Source organism: Populus trichocarpa, chromosome 16 (genome assembly GCF_000002775.5).
Source record: "Populus trichocarpa isolate Nisqually-1 chromosome 16, P.trichocarpa_v4.1, whole genome shotgun sequence".
NCBI lineage: Eukaryota > Viridiplantae > Streptophyta > Magnoliopsida > Malpighiales > Salicaceae > Populus > Populus trichocarpa.
The window spans coordinates 14202541-14223113 of NC_037300.2; the positions used below are offsets into that span (position 1 = coordinate 14202541).

The 20573-nt window shown below is 34.5% G+C and overlaps 3 protein-coding genes across 4 annotated transcripts; 1 reads left to right on the forward strand and 2 right to left on the reverse strand.

The window, feature by feature from the left end:
- The first annotated feature begins 1020 nt into the window (after nt 1–1020).
- LOC7472486 (receptor-like protein kinase FERONIA) lies at nt 1021–4495 on the forward strand. The gene has a single exon (XM_002323052.4). The coding sequence runs from the start codon at nt 1599–1601 to the stop codon at nt 4281–4283; it is 2685 nt and encodes an 894-aa protein (XP_002323088.2). The 5' UTR covers nt 1021–1598; the 3' UTR covers nt 4284–4495.
- Nucleotides 4496–7778: 3283 nt separating this feature from the next.
- LOC7482605 (thioredoxin H-type) lies at nt 7779–16179 on the reverse strand. Its single transcript, XM_002323645.4, has 5 exons — nt 15927–16179; nt 15456–15529; nt 12440–12562; nt 8574–8696; nt 7779–8266 (listed from the first exon to the last, which is right to left on the reverse strand). Exons 2-5 carry the CDS (start codon nt 15474–15476, stop codon nt 8114–8116), a joined length of 420 nt encoding a protein of 139 aa, XP_002323681.3. The 5' UTR covers nt 15477–15529; nt 15927–16179; the 3' UTR covers nt 7779–8113.
- A 1696-nt stretch (nt 16180–17875) lies between these two features.
- On the reverse strand, nt 17876–19807 carry LOC7472487 (ubiquitin-conjugating enzyme E2 28). Of its 2 annotated transcripts, none has more exons than XM_024587165.2 (5): nt 19611–19807; nt 19443–19534; nt 19078–19205; nt 18819–18923; nt 17876–18214 (listed from the first exon to the last, which is right to left on the reverse strand). In XM_024587165.2, the coding sequence occupies exons 2-5, from the start codon at nt 19510–19512 to the stop codon at nt 18071–18073; spliced, it is 447 nt and encodes a 148-aa protein (XP_024442933.1). In that variant the 5' UTR covers nt 19513–19534; nt 19611–19807; the 3' UTR covers nt 17876–18070. The 2 variants fall into 2 exon arrangements, with proteins under 2 accessions (XP_024442933.1, XP_002323682.3); XM_002323646.4 differs by having other exon boundaries at nt 19443–19528; nt 19611–19806.
- Between the last annotated feature and the right edge of the window lie 766 nt (nt 19808–20573).

Genomic DNA, 20573 nt, shown 5'->3' on the forward strand with positions numbered 1-20573 from the left:
CGTTTTAGAGAATCTCCCCCTACGACCCCTTCTTCAGTGATCTGTCATCCACTCACAATTCCATTTTCCACCGTAAATGGCAAATACTGTAATTACTACCGCCTCCAAGGCTATTTACGTCGTTTTATCTAAACAGGCTAGCACCAACTATTCGTTCGGTTTTTTTAAAATTTTAAGTTAATATAATTAGCTTATAAAATTAAAATCAAACTAAATTGATTGATTTTTTAAAAATTTTAATTAATTTTTTTCATGATTTGATTTTTTTGATTATTTTTTTCTAGTTTTCTTGATTTTTTGATTTTTTTCTCACCTCTACCCCTAACTATTTACGTCCTTTCAATGTAGTTCTCAAACAAAACATTTTCACGATCTCCCACCCCACTTCTATGATATCCCAAATCAAATTCCCTCTCCTATCATATTATTAAACCGTCCGTCAAACTAATAACTCACTAGATTAAATAGTGGGTTATTAATATTGTAATATAGACATATCATGTGGTATTAAGCCTAAAATAAAAAATAACAAAGTGGTAAGTGTTTAATTTTTGAAGGAATTATCAAATTTTAAAATATTTTATCTCAAATTTAAATTTAAATTATTTTAAATTATTTTTTTTACACGATAGACTTAACAAACTAGGTTTAATTAGTTTAATCGGTTTTATTATATCCTTCGAATTTAGTATTTGAAATTAATCTAAACTAGTTTGATATTTAGAACTTAGATTTTTAAATGAATTTATTGATCTAAATAGAGTTAAATAACATTTCTTAATTATCTAAACTTGTTAAATCTTCAGTAAAATATTCTTAAAATACGTAACTTAGACAAGAAAGGACATGGGTGAATATGCAAGAAACTCAAATGAGGGATTCAATTAGGTCTTGCCCACCCCACTAAGAATAATTTAATTAGAAACTAAATTGTGAAGTAGTTAATAGTACGAGGACTAATTTGAAGTTACATAAAAAATCCATTAAGAAGTTACTACATCATATGAAGAAACCCCCACAGAACTATCTAGTGTCTTTAACAAAATTAATTGACTGGCAACTACTCAAGCCAACACAAGTTGGTTTCTTTCTTCTAGTTTCTTCACCTTCATATTCAGGCGATCTGTCCGAATTGACCCAGTGAGTCCGTTTCTCTTTCAGGTTCTTTTCAGCTGATTGTTTCTAAGAAGGTAAACTTTCACCTTCACCGACTCTAATCTCCATTGTTTTGTTCCCCTAGAGCTCAAGAAAGATGGCTTGAGTTCTCTTTGTTTCTCTCTCTTGGAGTCCTTTATTAGTAGTGCTTCCTATCCTTCAATGTCTTTGGGATTCCAGTGCTGGGATCTTAGCTTCTTGTAATCTGGTTTTTAGCTAGTTTTTCTTGTTTAGGGACTGGATTTTTGGTGTTTGTTTAGCTAGTCCTTGATCTGGTCACATAAAGGTTTGAGCTTGATTTGAGTGCTTAATCACCTAGATCTCTGCTTTATTTATCCTTGTCAAGCTTCAGTTTTGAGCTTGCTTTGTTTCTGTTTTGGGTGTTGATTTCGTGGGTTCTGATAAAAAGAGACTTTATAGGCTGTTTTGTTGAGGTTGAGTCCATGAGAAGCATGGATAAGTGTTTCTGTGCTTCTGTTCTTGTTCTTCTTTGCTTGTTATCGTCAATTCAAGTTATTTTTGCTGCAAATTATGTTCCCACTGAGAAAACCCTCCTAGACTGTGGGGCCAACTCCGATCTACCTGATTCGGATGGTCGAGGTTGGACCTCAGATAAGGGTTCTTCATTCTTGTCTTCCTCTGGAAAATCATCCACAGCCACTGCTTCCACTCAAGATCCTGCCGTTCCCCAAGTTCCCTATCTAACAGCTCGCATTTTTCAGTCAAGTTTTACCTATAGTTTCCCAGTGGTTTCTGGTCATAAATTCGTTCGTTTGTATTTCTATCCTTCTTCATACAATGGGCTTAATGCGTCCGATGCTCTCTTTTCTGTTACTGCTGGGTCTTATACACTTCTTAGCAATTTTAGTGTTGCTCAAACCACGGATGCTTTGAATTATGTTTCAATCATGAAGGAGTATTTGATCAATGTGAATGATGATACATTGAACATAACTTTTAGTCCGTCTTCAAATCCTTCAAGTGCTTATGCATTTGTAAACGGGATTGAAATTGTGTCAATGCCGGACATTTATAGTAATGCTAATGGAGTGATGATTGTCGGCCAAGGTGTCCCATATGTCATTGACAATACTACTGCCCTTGAGAATGTATATAGGTTAAACGTGGGAGGTAATAGCATCACCCCATCTGGTGATACAGGTCTATTTCGATCCTGGTCTGATGATCAAATATATCTTTATGGGTCAGCATTTGGTGTTCCAGAGAGTGCTGATCCAAATGTGAAGATTAGATATCCTCCAGGGATGCCCTCATATGTTGCCCCAGATAATGTGTATCTCACTGCTAGATCGATGGGGCCAGCTCCTAATGTCAACTTGAATTACAATTTGACTTGGATATTTAGCGTGGACTCTGGTTTCAATTACTTGGTTAGGCTCCATTTCTGTGAGATTTCAAATATAACCAAGATCAATCAGAGGGTATTTGACATCTTTCTCAATAATCAAACTGTTGAAGAAGCAGCGGATGTCATTGCCTGGGCAGGGGGGAATGGGAACAATGGAGTTCCGGTTATTAAAGATTATGTCGTGCTAGTTCCTACTGGGCCTCCACAGCAGGATATGTGGCTTGCACTTCATCCTGATCTGAAAGCCAAGCCCCAGTATTATGATTCAATATTAAATGGTGTGGAAATTTTCAAGCTAAGCAGTCCAAATGGTAATCTTGCTGGACCAAATCCAATTCCTGCTCCTGAACAGGACATCATTGATCCCTCAAGGGCCAGACCAGCTTCTGGATCTGGTCATTCAAAGAGCCAAACAGCGATTATAGCTGGAGGTGTGAGTGGTGGGGTTGTTCTAGCCGTTGTCATTGGTTTTTGTGTTCTTGCTGCATCCAGACGCCATAGACAAGGGAAGGAGGCAAGTTCAAGTGATGGACCATCTGGGTGGCTTCCTCTTTCTCTTTATGGAAATTCACACTCTGCGGGTTCAGCCAAGACAAATACTACAGGAAGTTATGCTTCCTCTTTACCTTCAAACCTTTGCCGGCACTTCTCATTCGCTGAGATCAAGTCTGCGACCAACAACTTTGATGAGGCTTTGCTCCTTGGGGTGGGAGGTTTTGGTAAAGTTTACAAGGGAGAAATTGATGGTGGAACAACTAAAGTTGCAATCAAGCGTGGTAATCCACTCTCTGAGCAAGGAGTGCATGAGTTCCAGACTGAAATTGAAATGCTTTCAAAACTTCGACATCGTCACCTTGTTTCACTGATTGGTTACTGTGAAGAAAATACTGAGATGATTCTTGTTTATGATTACATGGCTCATGGAACATTGCGTGAACATTTATACAAAACCCAAAAGCCCCCTTTGCCATGGAAGCAAAGACTTGAAATATGCATTGGGGCTGCTCGTGGTTTACACTATCTCCACACTGGGGCGAAGCACACTATTATCCACCGTGATGTTAAGACAACTAACATTCTTTTGGATGAGAAGTGGGTTGCCAAGGTCTCTGATTTTGGGCTGTCAAAGACAGGCCCTACTTTGGATCACACTCATGTCAGCACTGTTGTCAAAGGTAGTTTTGGTTATCTGGATCCAGAGTACTTCAGGAGGCAACAACTAACTGAAAAATCCGACGTGTACTCATTTGGAGTTGTGCTGTTTGAGATCCTGTGTGCTCGACCAGCCTTGAACCCAACACTGCCTAAGGAACAGGTGAGCCTGGCAGAATGGGCTGCTCATTGCCATAAGAAAGGCATTCTTGATCAGATTCTTGACCCCTATCTGAAGGGGAAGATCACACCTGAATGCTTCAAGAAGTTTGCTGAGACTGCAATGAAGTGCGTCTCTGACCAAAGCATTGACAGGCCTTCAATGGGTGATGTCCTCTGGAACCTAGAGTTTGCGTTGCAGCTACAAGAGAGTGCAGAGGATGGTGGCAAGGGTATTGTAGGTGCAGATGATGAGGAGGTGCCATTCAATGTTACCTATAAAGGGAAAGCTCCTGATGCTTCCCCCGGTTATGATGGTATTGTGACTGATTCAAGAAGCAGTGGAATCAGCATGAGCATAGGCGGCCGGAGCCTTGCTAGCGAAGACTCTGATGGCTTAACACCAAGCGCTGTTTTCTCGCAGATCATGAACCCGAAAGGACGATGAGCTGATCAAAATCCAGGAAGGCAGTTTGCAATCTACTGTCAATCGTCAAACAAACTCAATTTGGCATTTTTTTTCTTTAGTTTTTTCTTGTCTAATTCATTTAGTTACCTTTTCCCCTCGTTCTGATATGTTTTGATCAGATCAGTTACTATAATTTGTATCTACAATTTACCTGAAGAGTGTAAAATAAAGTTGTGTAACTTCCTTTGGCATTTGTGATAGTAGCATCGACATGATATCATATTGTTTTTTTCTTGTTGAGGTCATGTTTGTGTCGCGGCTGAAACTATTTTTATGCCTTTTCATGTTTGAAACTCAAGTGGATGGATTTCGATAGAACAACAGTCCATGTCTTGTGATGTATGCTTGCATGTGGTATTTTTTAGTCTTTGATGGTCTGAATTGCCGTAAATTCTGGTCTCTTACAAGTGGTGGGGTCCCAGCAGAGTGTAGTTAATACAAGGAAAAGGCCAGAGCAGGTTTTTTATGCCCTAAAACTGTCTGGTTCAACGAGTCATTTTGAATTGGCTGGCAATAACGTGGGGAAGTGTAAGTGGAAGGGCTGTCGTAGGGTTTGTCGATAAATTGACTTTTGTGAGAGAATAAAATTTAACAAAAAGATTTTATTATTATTATTATTATTATTAGCCAAAAGAGACGTCACATATAATTCAATCTTTTAAAAAAGCTTATAAATCATGATGTGGATTGATCACGTATGAGAGATTTTTTTTAAAAAAAAAGAAAAATATTTTATTTATATATATATATATATATAAAACATATTTAATACGCATTTTAAACTAAAATCTTTAATATAAAATTTTAATTGTTTTGAATAAAAATAATTTACAATAACTATATGATAAGAAATTGTAACTTGAAGTTTCTAGTTAATTTTTTTATTTATTTTATTTTTTCAACTTTGTTTTAATCTTTTTGATATGTATCATGTAATAAGTTTTTATTAAATGCATGACATTATTGGTCAAAATTTAAAAATGTTGACACATAAATAAATAACTAATGTGTAATAACTATAAAATATACTTAAAAAAGCACCGTTTTATGTTTTATTGTTGTAAATAAATACAAAGATAGATATAGAATATAGCTTTTTCTTCAAGTTGGTCCCAAAGTGGCTAAGGTCCAAAATGTTTGCAATAAAATTATATCAATAAGTTGATAATACAACATTAATGCATATACAATCAATCTTCTTTTGTGCAGAGAGATTAAATCTTTTTCGAGTTAAGTTTTATCCAAATCAATACATTTATGAATATTTTATATTTAAATTAATGTATTTGTGATAAATTTTTCTTCGCAACCTTTTATTTATTTGAATTCAAATCCAGAACTCGCTAAAATTAATTCTAAAAGGATTTGTGATGACATCATCTATGAATCAGTAGTCTGACCCGACCCAATAAATTAACCGAGATTCTTTAACCTAGCTCCTTGTCTTTGCCAACTTTTAAATTAATCAGGTAAGAGTTGATATAATTAACCCGACGAGTTGTTCCACGACTTGATTCACTCGGTCAAAATCTAGTTTGACTTTTAAAAAAAAAAACAATATCGTTTTAATTTTATTTTAAAAAAATCTTGAAACAACGTCGTTTTGGATTTGATCAGATTAACCCGCTCAACTAATAATCCAAATCATGGGTCGGACCAAGTTTATTAACTTTTGGTATGAGCACAAAGTATACATGCTTGAGGTATTTGGCTTGTTGGACATGTATTGCAACCACGTAAATTTTTTTAAAAAAATCTTGAAACAATATTGTTTTGAGTTTGATTAAATAAACCTGAATTAACCCACTCAACTAGTAATTCATATCCGTGGATCAACCGAGTTTAATAACTTTCGGAATGAGCACAAAACATTCATGCTTCCTGTATTTGACTTGTTGGACCTGTATTGCAACAGTATAATACGATAAAATATCAGAAGCTCCAAGACACCAAACGGCATGATTTTATGATGCTAGAGAAACCGGCATGACCATATGATACGAGGGAAGGGTCCACACGGAATTGTAGGTTCCATGCATAATCCATCAGTTGTACAGCTTGAAGTGCCAGAGAGGTAAAGATAGAACAGAAAATGCCATCCAACTCTTGACGACTCTTTCATTGTTCGTTCACATGCTCAAATTGGCCCCAAAAAGCTACAAGAGAACGTGGTGGTTGAAGGGGAGAGAGTCCAAATTTGTGTATGCTTTTGCTTTCAAGGCATTCTAAAGATTATCAAGATATTCAGAAAGTGGGGCTTGCTGTAGTGGGCACTAGGTGGTAAACGGTGGAAATATCATCCACAACACCCCTTTCCAAGAAAGATCACCAGCTAATCATTACCAGTTCCTGGAAAATGTTACGAAAACAGCACGGTGACAATACATATTTCCAAAGACTTTCTGGAAGAATTGCAGTGAAGTTGCTGTTTTTGTCCCTAAATATCTGAAGCAGAAACTGTGTTCTTCCAAGTGGGGTCATATTTAACAGACAAAAATCGAACTTACAGTCTTCCCATCCCTACTTGCTTCTGACAGCTCTTGATCCTGACTCTCTTTGGTGGTACTGAGGAGAAAATTACCACCAAGTGGAAATCCCAATTAAAATCACATGCATTGCACTGATGCTGCAAATATTATGAGCATCAGAACAACATTCTTTTAGTGGGATAAGAATAAAAATTTGCATAGCAATGTGCTATACCAAGTATGCATTGATGATTTGCAGAGGAAAAGACACGATTTAATCCTTTGAAAATAGCATGCAATAGGCACTCATTTATGGTAATTTCCATCAGAAATACTTACCTTAGCCAAGCATTGCCCCGCATCTGATATTTAGACAGCCAAATCAAAGATTTCCTACAGTTAAATTATATGATAAAGTGTCAGCAATTCATCACCAAGAGAGGAGAGAGAGAAAATAAACTTTAAAGCAGAAGTTTATTGATGAACAGAGCTAACATCAGTTAACAACACTATAATACAAAGAATGAAAAGCAGAGGAGTTAGGACTATGTTCTGTCTACAGACACACACTTTAGTTTTCTCCTTGCTGTTTAGATTGAAGATAAGATGACTATTTTTTAGATCATAGAGAGAAGACAACTGGAAAACCAAGCCCAGAAAGACAACCAACAAGATGATCTAACCTGAAATATCCTGGTGGAGATTGAGGGTATGATGAAACCTGAGCAATCAACTTGGTCTTAGGAATTAGTATAGCAATTAATCAAGTACTAATCATCTCAGCAATGGTATTTTATTTTGTTTTACTACTCCGAAGTAAAATTTCTGGGAAATGAATTTTAAAAATTGATTGTTTTAGCTCAGCTTTTTTCTTGTAATTCATTAATTTGAGTTGGTATGAAATAGAAAGGAGAGTTTTAAAGCTTTTTTGTAGGTTATGGAGCCTAGGCTTTTCTTCTCTCTTTTCATCTCCCTGAATTCTTGAATTGTAAAAGGCTTAAAAAAATACCTCAAATTGCTATTCACGCAAGGTAACTTTTATTAATTAAAAATAATAATACACAGAGATCTTCCAAAATGTTTCACAGCCTTATTCCACCAACAAAGCCTTCTAAAACAAAAACCAAAGCTGAAAACATCAAACTCTAACAGTATTCATTTGTGGAATTTCTCATTCTGCCGAAATATCAACAACAAAATGCTTGCATCAAATTGGTCATATCTACATGACAGAACAAAATACACAGGCAGAACCACACAATTGAAGGGCTTCAATACTCAAAAACATCGACAGGATAATGTTCAATAGGCTCTCACAGACACCAGGAACCATCAAAGCAGTCATTTGGCACTAGGGGGCAATGAGTCTAAAATAGCAGTTATCTTCTTATGTAACTCTGGCTTGTTGGCTCCCACAAGCTTGTCCACCTGCTGCCCATCTCGAAGGAAGAAGAAAGTAGGTGTAGCTTTGATCTCCCATGAAGCACTAAAGTCCTGCAAACACACATAGTAACACACTAATTTTAACCACCATCCAGTTCAACATATTCCGCTGTAAACAAAACTTGTAGCCATATCAATATATGACAAGTTTCAAAATCAGGATTGAATTTCTTTGTTTTTTTTTTTCATTTATGACTTTTTATTCAATATCTATTGTGAAGACTGTACAATAAGTCGAGAGAGAGAGGGAGGGTGCATATCATGCAACTAAAAGGATAGTTATGACAGTCCAACCTATGTAGATGAATGACAAGAGAAATTGGGATATCAGGAAGCTCGAATATAATTTACAACTTACAGATAGTTCATCAACATCAATCACTAAGAACATTAGAGAAGGGTAGTTTTCCGATAGCTCAATGTAGTATGGTGCAATCTGTTTACAAGGACCACACCATCTTGCACTGAAATTTGCGAGCACCTGTTAAACATCCATATTCAGTTCAAAATGAAAACAGATTACTAAAACACACTAGTCAGTAGATCAAATAAATTTTACATGAAGTCAGCTCCAAAGCCAACCAACATGGTTGTATTGCATACGCTGCAAAATGAGAGCTGTGGGAAATTTTAGGGTGTAGGGTGCATCTATTTGATGGAGACATCATACCCAAGACATTGTTTACATATCTGTATGATCTATTAATGATGAAGGATAGCTGAACTTTTGTGTTATTAGATTTTATTTAGGTTTATTTATTGGTTTAATTTAACTATTGTTTGATATTTATTTGTAGGCTATAAATCCAATTATTTATTCTAGTTAGGTTTTCATATTTATATTCTATTTATCTCTAAATGTTAGACCTCTCCTTTTTAATACAAATTACTGTTTCCAAAAAATTTAAATGTTACACAGTTTTTGATGAATTAAATAAAAATTACGAAGTTGTAGATTTTCTCAACCCATATTCTTCTATTCTTCAGCTTCTATTTTTAAGTGTTTTTTTTAGCTCTAAATCTCTTTTGTTCCACAACAGTTTTGGTATCAGAGCATATTCTTTTAATTGTTCTCGAAATTAAACTATCTATGGACTTGTTTAAATCCTAGATTTTATGGGAAGCTTTCATCAATAGTGATAAAAAAAAATCACCCACGCCACCAGCATAGGGTGGCAACAGACCGAACCAACAGCAGACTATCCAACATCCACCAGCAGCCACAGCAACAAGAGTCCAGACACGAACCAATAATTCAGCAACTTCGCCACACCAGCCGTCGCACAACAGTCTTTGAGAAGAGAAGATAGCAGCGTGTTAGAGAGGCGAGGAGAGGACAAAACTGCAGCGGCACTTTGACAAACGTTTCTCTCTCGTTGATTTGTTTAAGTCAAAAGGCAGCAACACTATCTATTAAAGAAGATAGATCTTCCTTTTTGACACATCAAAATTGGCAGCAACACTATCTATTAAAGAAGATAGATCTTTCTTTAACACGTCAAGATTGGGAGAGAGAGACGTGGAAGAGGATGAGATTTCGTGACAGTTTATTGCCAAATTCCACAATTTACTTTACTGCCTATTTCTATAGCATTTTTTTAATTTAGTTGTAATTTTTATTTATATTAGTTTAAAAGAAAAAGAAAAAAGAAAACAGTGACAAAAAAATATAAAAAAATGTGGTCAGAAGAAAAAAAAATGTGAAAAGTGACTGTAAAAAAAGAGAGAAAAATAGGAGGAAAATTGAAAGTAGCAAAAGGATATTTTTCAGGACATCAACGGCAGCTCACATGATCCAAATAGTTTACCGTCAATATTAAGTAATTTGATCGGTAAATTACTTAACTATTTGATTCATTGAATTTTATTTATTTGGAAATACACTTTTTACATTCTTTTGTGCCTTCAAAAAATAAAAATGAAAAATATCATCTTGGATTATATTCTTATACTTTGCTTACTTTATATTTTGTTATTCAAATTTTGTCACAAGTTTTTTCATTACCTATAAAGCTTATCGAAACTAGTAAAAAGTCATGATCTTTATTTGATTAATCATTTACACTTGAGGGTCTAGCATTGCATAAGCAAGTTCACCCTAAGCGTCACCAATATGACTATCATTTAGGTTACTCTAAACATAATAACCTTGATGAGCAAGTTATGAGCCCTAACAAAAAAAAAAGCCCCCACTTTTGACGGTCATCATGACCCCTGGATCTTTGATAAGTAGATTCGTGACATGAATCAATTCTTTGAGTGGCACAACTTGTTTGATAATAAAAGAGTACTTTGCATAGATTTTGTAAAAGTTTGAATGATAATTTTAGAAAAAAAGTTAGACTCATAGGTGTTTTCACTTTTGACCAAATCTATATTGTATTGCAAGATTATGAGTTGCTTATAAAAAGTAATGGATAAAATATCAAGACCCTCGTAATACCCCTTTTAGATCTCAATTTAAAAATTATGGTTCTTCGTTAGGTACTCCATCATATAAACTTAATCCTAGTAGTGCCCAAATTTATAAAGATAAGGAAAAAACAAATTGTTAATGAAATGTTTAGGATGAGTTCAGAGATTTAGTGTGCTAAATGTCAAGGTTTCGATCATATCTTCTTCAACTGCACATTTAAACCTTCAGCCATCCAAAAACATAAGCATATAGGTGAAAAGAAAAATTATTGCATCTAAATGTATGAACTCAATCCTAAGGACTTTAAAGATCTAGATGAAGAGGATGTGAAAGAAAAGGGACTTAACACTACAAGTCCAAATGAGTCTGAAAATGAGGTTAATAAAGAATATAATAATTGTACTTTAGTGATAGAGGAAGGAGTTTTTAGTGAAATTGCCCGAAGAGGTAAATATGGTCTTAAAAGAGTCTCATGATATTAGTCTTCTTAAACTATCTGATTCGCTACCCACCATGCTTGATGTCTAGCACGTCAAAGGTTTAGAGCAACATGCTCCTCACCCCCCTCATGCTTGACATCCAACACATCATAGGTTTAGAGCAATATGTTGAGCTCTATGATCCCTTACCCCTGGCATTGATGAGAAAGATGAAGATAATCATAATTTACTACGTTATATCCAAATTATATCTACTAAGACTTCAAATATCTGATTCGGCTGAATCTTTATCATGTAGAGTTCATAATTTGCATGTTGAGATCATAAAACAAATTCAAGCAAGTAATGAACAATACAAATTTCGAGCTAATTTACATAAATATCATGATGTACTTAATGTTAGAGATTATTTTACGATACAGATTAAAACTAAACAGTGTTCATTAGAAACCAATCTTAAGTTTTAAGCGAACAGTGTTAGACCATTAAAGCGTTGCAAATAATTGAATCAAATAGTTATGTTATTAAACTACCACTAAACTTTGATATTAACTCTACTTTTGTCATGATGGATCTCGTTATATATACAACACAACAATTTATCTTTGATGATCCTTTTGAAACCCTTGCCTCATTATCCTTATCTTTGGCACAAAAAAAAAACATATTAATACTACTTTGGAAGCACTAGTTGTTTTTACCAGAGACGGTGAACTTCAACAATTCTCAGTATATGAGCTAGCGAACCAGATTCGGATTATACTCGGATTACCAAAGAGACATCACAACAGCTTGATCCTTATCTTTAAAAGCGTTATTGGAGCCGCCTTGAACTATACTCGACATGGTCAAGTTCTTCCAACCTTGAGAGAGTTGATAGGAACATCAAACCCGAGACATGGTTCACACTTTCATAAGTTTTATGATGATGGAGAATAGTCAAACCCTTGTGTTATTGGATTTTATTTAGGTTTATTTAGTGAGCTTAATTTAACTATTATTTGATATTTTATTTAGTGGGCTATAAGCCCAAATGTTTGTTTTAGGATTTTAGTATTTATATCCTATTTATTTAAATGTTAGATATTTTTTGATAAATTAAATAAAATTGCATAAGACTTTTTTTAACCCACATGCTTCTCTTTTTCAGCTTCTTAGGCTCTTTTTTATCTGAGCTTCTTCTTTCTTTTATTTTAAGCTTTAAATCTTTTATATCCCGCATCAGTACTATTTCGTCTCTTTCGGTTCTCAATAAGAAATTCGCTAACCTCAAGTTATAATTCTCAGTCAAAAGACATTAATGAGTACTGTAAAAAAAGGATAATGGAAGAAAAAAAAATCCCGTGGATGGACAGAAGTCAAACTTACAATTTTGCCATCCCTGCTTGCTTCTGACAGCTTCTGATCCCATCTCTCTTTTGTGGTAATGAGGTGCACATTACCACCAGCAAGCTCGATATGCGGCTCATCATCATCCGCATCATGGTTGCGCTGCAAATAGCATGAACACTCAGAACTCTGTCCTTACATGACTTCCACAAGATAAGAATAAAACATGAATATGAATAAACATGAATATGAGTGCATAATCGCAAGTGCGCATTGACATTTGCATAGGACAAACACAATTTAATCCTTTAAGACAGTGCCATGGCAAAGTGGAAGCCTAAAAGATAACCAGGGAATAACAACATAACGAGTCAGCTATATCTATATACAAAAGGAGTCCATTTTAGAAAAAATATTTAGCCAAAAGAATTGATTCTTTTTTTTATTCTTTATTTCAAACAGAGTAGAATGCAAATTTCTATCCACAAGTTTAATAATTAAAGTTGAAAAGTCCCTGTTATTGTTTTACTAGTTTTTAAGTGGTTAAGAGTTCATTATTCTTTGTTTTAGCAGCACTATCCTCTCTAAAACAATAGGTAAAAATATAGTTCCCCTTTGTGGCTTGACTCTTCACGGACTACTTTAAAAGTTTTTAATTGTGACTGTAACATTTTTTGGATGATACTGATTCGTGTTACATATTCTGTTGACATCTCAATTAAAACTGCCAGTGATGTGAAACTTGTTATAACTATACATGATGTCTCTTCCTGAATGCATAATGCATCTGACACAGACTTGCACCATTTTAACCTGGAAATTTTCTAGAAGCAATCAATCAATGACTCGACGACATTGTATCCATCTTAGTCTTCACCATCTTTTCCAGGCCGCAAATGAAAATCACATCAGCTGGGGAGCCTTTACTGAGAATCTGAGTAAACTAACCGCTAAAAGGTTTCTCTTTTCCTAACTGACTACCATGGAAAAAAAAATATGTTAAAAATCGGATGAGAAGTCTCCTGGACAATGTTACTCCTGAAACTAATCCCAGAACCCATGCTCTCCTATCAACGAAAACAAGTTCGTAAGTCTCTAGCTTAAAAGTAATATAATTGCTTAGGTTGTCTCAATTTCCCATGAAAATGTGTTTTTCAGTAATTAGATACTTTCAGCCACGTTATATCCCATGGTACCAACTACTTTAAGATCAGCCTGGGGAATCCTTTTCTGCAGTATCATACCAGCCAAGGCCCTAACCTTCATTTAATCATAATTCACTACTACCTTCTGCTGCAGTCTTACAAACTACTATTTTGATCATTTCTCCATTCTAAACTATTCACAGTCCCTTCAAGAGAACCAGATTCCATTGATAAGCACGATCTTTTCCAAAGTAAATTTTCCTTGTTATTGTGAAAGCAATATGAAGACAACAATATACCTAAATCCACATGGAATCTTGCACAGAAACCACGACACCAAGCGGGCATTGGTGATTCATGGTGGACAGGGTACAATTTGATTCCTGGGAACAGTGCATTAACATGAAGTGGAAGCCTTAAGAATAGGTGGGGAGTAAGCCATGGAGTCAGCTAAATCTACATTTCAAGGAGTCCATTAAAATACTAAGCCAAACGAACTGATTCATTTTTCTTTACAAAATTGAATAGATTCATTAGGGTGCCACCAACAGAACATAACAAAATTGACAGATTTGGTTATTGTATAACAAAATTGGTGATTCATGATGGACGGGGTACAATTTGATTCCTGGGAACAGTGCAATAACATGAAGTGGAAACCTTAAGAATAGGTGGGGAGTAAGCCATGGAGTCAGCTAAATCTACATTTCAAGGAGTCCATTAAAATACTAAGCCAAACAAACTGATTCATTTTTCTTTACAAAATGCAGAATTCGATCCCAAGTTTCCTATTCAAAGTTGAAAAGATTTTGATAACAATTTAAGAATTTCAGAGGGTTGAGAGAGTTTGCTATTCTTCATGTTAATAACATTTATCCTTGCACGGCAAATCCCTTCTGTGGCTTCACTGGTCACCCACAACCATTAACAAAATCCTTAACTGTTATTGTCATGTTTTTAGGACACAAAATAACAGTATGTTTTTTTTGCATACACATTTGATTTATCTTAACCAAAACTACAAATGATGAGAAGCTTGTGATGGTTTTAGGACATATGATAACATTATGTTTCTCTTACTCGATGAATAACCATGAAATTGATACAGAATTCCACTATTCTTGGAACTTTTCTAAATGTAATAAAATGACAATAACAATGTTGTATTTATTGCATATCCTCTTTTTTCATTATTTTTTCATGCCACAACATCATATCAGCTGGTGAGCCACGACTATCAAACCTTAATACATGAACTACAAAAGGATACCCCCCCCCCCCCCCCGGTTACCACAAAAAACTCATACTAAGAATTGGATGAATCAAGTGACAAGTACAAGTGCAGCACCCAAAGAACGAGGTTGCTCCTAAAACTAACAATATACACCAACGCTGTTAAATCCTACAGCCAATGCATGCTCCCCTATCAGCAAAGATAAGACTCCAAGTCTCTAACCTAAAAGCTCTTCATTTTTAAGGATACATCTTAGGTATCGTCTCATGTTCCCAAGAGAGTTTCAGTGAGAGAATATTCCGCCACATCATCCCTAGTACCAACTAGCTCAAGGTTAGCTGTGGAATCCTTTTGTGCAATATTATACCAGCCAAGTTCCTGACCTCCATTAAATCAATAACTCAACTATATCTAATGCTACAATATTACAAAGAACTATAATTTTGGAAATGGCTCAGTTCTTAACTCCTCGTAAAACCTTCGAAGAACCAACCCCCATCAATAAACTTCCATTTTCACGACTGTCTAGTAATTTTTTTCCATTTGCAGTATCTAAAAACAAGAAAAACAATAAGAAACCTGAATTCCAAGCTTCCCCATACACAAACAAAAAAGAGTAATCGGTTGCAATTATATGTAAGAAGATGAAATAATTAATTTCCATAGAAACTCTTACCTTAGCCAAGCAAAGTCCCATATCTGAAATCCAGACTTTAAACCCAAGCAGATTGATGTAATGTCCCAATTACCCTGAAAATGGAACGAAATCCAAAATCTTCAACACGCCTAAAGAAAAACCACTAAAATGCATATTGTTCTTAACAATTCACAGCAACAACAACAAAAAAACAATAAACTAAAAAGAATTTAACCACTTCAATTCAAAACTGTGAAGCAGAAGCCTCTAAATCATATCAGTAAAATTAAATTTGGGTAGCAAGAAAAAGGAAAAATCTTTCAAAACATTTCTCTTTAAATTACAATTAAGAACCAACAGTAAGATCATTTACTTCAACAATCAGCATATTAAAACTCTCTTCTTTCAATAACATTAACAGCACTATTCTTAAAGAAAAAACATTAAAAATAGAAACAATGAAGCATAGAGAGAAATTAAGACAAGAAGGGGGTCATCAATTATGATTACCTTCTTCTTTAAGATTAAAACAAGGAGATTATGAACCCTAGTCTTGATTTGCTGAGTAATGAAGGGGAGAGACAGAAGAAGAATGTTTTGTTGTCCACAGGTAGACAAACGTTTGTGCTTTTTCTGATTAAACTAATGAAAAGGAGAAAGAAATAACAAACAAAGGTGAGACCTTCTTTTGTTGTTGGGTAATTGGAGTTGTTGCTTCGGTTTACTGTCCTAATATTTTGCTCTGTTTCTAATTTTAGAGAGGAGGTTGCACTAAAATTTATTACTTGCCGTAATGTCATTAAGTAAGTGTTTAAGGTTGTAGAAATAATAATTTTTTATTTGAAAATATATAAAAATAATATTTTTTTATTTTTAAAAAATTATTTTTAATATCAAATTATTAAAATAAAAAAATTTAATATAAAAAAATTCAAAAACATTTTTTGAAAGTAAAAATAAGCTTTTTTACTCGAAAAAATATATCAAAATAATATTTTTTTTATTTTTAAAAAATTATCGTTGACATCAGCACATTAAAATGATCTAAAAACACTAAAAAAATATTAATTTGAGACAACGAAAAAAATAAAAAAATTTTAATTTTTTTCAAAAACGTTTTTGAAACGCAAAAATAAACCGGGATCCTGAAAACTTTATTTCATAGTTTTTAAACTCAAATACTGAAAATACTTTTAATAAATCTCATGAAAACTTTATTTCTTAAAAAATTTTGATTAGAAAAATATAATTAATTTGTAAATTTTTTAAATTTAATTTTTAAAACAACCATAAACCTACCTTAGTATATATATAAAAAAAAAACTTACCTAAATATCGCCTCCCATGAGAAAAAAAAAAAAGTAGATAAAGTTTGTTAGGATAAAAAATATTTGCATTGTTTCAAGTGAACTTTCTAGCAAGTTAGGGTTTTTGTTTTGAAATAAATGATTGTTACAATTTTCACACCATTGTAATATGGTAGATGGAGTAAGCATTAATCGGTGAGTCAAACTGGTCCTAAATTTAAAATCTATTGCCCACTAATTAGTGATTAAGAATTATGTTTTATGGAATACTTCTATAAAATATAAAATATACATGGAAATCAATTTACAATGCTTGTTGATAAAAAAAAATTAAACTTGAAAATGTAGATTAAAACAAGTATCAATCATTTCGCCTCAAACGACTCTATTTTAAATTGAAATTCCTATGCTGGATTTACATGCTCTTATTGGCAGGTCATTTCTTTTGTTTTGTCTCTCGCCAAGCATCACAAATATCCTAGATAGTTGTCAACAACAAGAGACAGCATAACTGATATCTGAGAGGTGGTTAAATTTGCTTGCTGCGAGCAAGAGAAGAATGGCCGACAAGGTGAAGAACAAGAAGCTTGATTCTTCATGAAGTCGATGGTGCCTCTTATTCATATTTCACAGGAATTCACTTCGAAGGTTTTCAGTTGGGGCGCAAAACTCCACCCTCGAGAACCTTGAACGGAATTTTTTAACCCGGAAGATCCTTTTATCTGTGCCCCATAACAGGGTAAATGAAACTGAATCACCATGACAATGAAATCTCATTTTGTTATATTTAAACATTCAAAGAGACAAGCCTAAAGTGATTTAAGCTTTTCCTGCCTCCATTTCCTATAAGATAATCTTTCACGTTCAGTCTCAGTATTTTCACAATTTGGTCTGGTGAGCAAAGTTGGGCGTGTTTGTTCATGAGGTGCACTCCACGATGCATCTCGTAAACAACACACTTTTCCACAGCTGGATGTCAAAGCTTAAAAATAGAAGTGGAATGCCTCTTTCTATGCCTACACTCTATAGACAACTCGCATAAAACAAATGGCCTGGCTTTTACAATGGGCATGCAAGGTAGGACACAGAAAAATAAATGAAATGAAATGCCCAAAGCGTAAACAGTTAAAAAAGGCAGCAACAAGAAACGTCTGGATTAAAACGACATACTTTCCATATATTATTTCCATTCAACCCCCAAATCATAGTTTGGAGCTGCACGAAATATCATTCATTCTTATGAAATTCAAACCCTCACAAAACCAACCCCAAAAGAGTAAACAGACCATATTTCAACACATAACAATAAACGCAAGCCATTTATACATTGTTTCCATAACCTCAGCCTCAGCCCATGGCATACTTCTGTGTCCAACTGCGAGCAGTGGCTTCATATTTGGCTCGGTCAGTCTTGTACATATGGGCAATCTCTGGTACAAGAGGGTCATCAGGATTTGGATCAGTCAGCAATGAGCAAATGGAGAGCAGTACCTGATAGGCATCCATCAATTAGCAGTAATAATTAACAAATCTTTCTTTGACTGTGGTACCATGGGAGTAAAGTACAGAGACTTCTGTGTTAGTTTCAAGATGAAATCTAAAGCCTCATGCTCACCCAACCAACCCACTGAACCATTCTGCTTTGACAGCATTGATAAATTAAAGAAGAAGAAGAAGAGCCCTGTTTGAATTTCAGCAACAGAGAGCCTCATGTTCTTAATCTATGGAACATGCAGCCAACTCATGTTTTATATCCTAAGAAACATTAACTGCAGGAGAACATTCAAGTTGCTAAACAGGAGAACAAGACACGCACCATTGCTATCTACACAAACAATCATAGACTGGCAAGCAAATTTTACTGCCGTAACATTACACTTGGTCATTTCAGAATAACATTCTAGATTCTTGATGGACACATTTTGCAGACAATAAACATGGATAAAAATCTATAAGATGACACTCTTAGCAATAAGCATAACTAGTAACAATAAATTTGGAAGAGAGTGATGTGAATGCCTGTATTGCTAGTAATAAACGAGAACTGCAGCACATTAACATGTTATCAGCATATATTAACAGAGCAAAATCAAACCTTAGAAATGGTAAGAGCAGGACTCCACTGCTCTTTGAGGATATCAAGACAAATGCTTCCATTACTATTAATGTTGGGATGAAAGACCTTGGTCCTAAATGCAACCTGAAAAGAGTGTAAAAAAAAAACATCATTATCCCTCCGGGAAAAAAAAAAAAGGGGCGCGCACACACACAACCAAACAAAACAAAGCCTTTTTATCTAACCACATACACAAGTCAAAATCTGGAATTGCTCCATTGACAGCAAAACAAATTACCTTTGGAGGCTTGAAAGGGTAATCAGGAGGGAAATGGATGGTTACTAGAAACACCCCACCTGCATATGGACTATCAGCAGGTCCCATTATTGTTGCTTGCCAGTGAAACATATCTTCAGCTACAGGACCTATATATCCAATCAAAACCCAGGATTTACCAACCTCCAGATTTGAACAATCCCAGATAAAACTAATCATCCATTGCAAAAAAAAGCTCAAGCAGAGTGGGCTTCAAGCCACAACCAAGCAGACTGAAGTTCACATAAAGGGGGGAGGGGGGGGGAAGCAGAAAACTGAAATTTTGCCAAATCAGAATAAATAAAGAGCTGGGCTTTCAGAAATTTTTTTAAAAAAATATTGCACACCTGCACTGCAAGAAGTAGGTGGATCCTTCTGTAAATCCTTGAGTTCCTTCAAGATACGCTTTGCAGCCATTATTTTTACCTCTCCTCTTCACCTTGTTAAAAACAAAAGAGAAAAAAAAGTTACAAACAGCAGAAAACAAACAAAAAAGAAAGACAAAGAAAGAGTACCTGAAGATGAGTGATGGAAGGGGAAATCTGCGATCTGGAAATAAGTCGACAGTGGACCAACACAACCGCTGATTTCCCACTCCCCTGTTATCTGACAGACAAAGAGGTAGCCGCGGAGAAGGAGGAGGGTCTGATTTTGGTTTTTTTCGGAATCTCCCTTTATTGTGTTTAGGGTCTGTTTGGCGGTGCTGAAATAAAATTATGCCACCTTTCTCCGTATAGTCTTATTCTTGAGGGTTAAATAAATTTTTGTCCTTGTAAATTTATTAATGTTACACTTCGACTCTCGTAGTTTAAAATTTATTAATTACTATTATGATTTTAGTGTTTATTTGGTAATATTGGCGGGAAATTAAAAGGGTGGTATCGAAAAAAAAAAAATAATAACTATAAGAGTAGAAACTGGATTCTTGCTCGTTGAACCTATATACCTTATTTGCTTCAGGAACGACTAGATGGGTGGTCTGCGGTTGAGTTGATTTTTTTCTTGACTTAAAAAAATAATGTTAAAGTGATGCAAGCTTTAAAAATTTTGTGACTCAAACATAATGAAGACGAAAAGAAATTGAAAAAATAAAAATAAAAATAAAAAATAAAAAAATTCTCACTTAATCTATGTTAATATGAAAAGCTTGTAATCCGAATTGTGAAACCAGAATATTCTCGTAAAAAATATATAAAAAAAACAAAAAAAAACTCAATGTTTAACAAAATCAAAGTCAAAAGTTGAAATTAATAAAGAAAATAGATGTAAAAATAGATTAAAAAAGAATATCAATATTAACGGGGGCTAACATCTCATACTCGTGACCCATGCTTGAGACAAGGTTGACCATATAAAAAAAATTCAATTCTCAAAAATCTAATGCTAAAGCCTGAAAAATCAATTTTAAAAAATGATAAAAAAACAATAAAAAAATAAATTTAACATAAAAATAGTGAAAAAACCCAAAGTCAATCCAA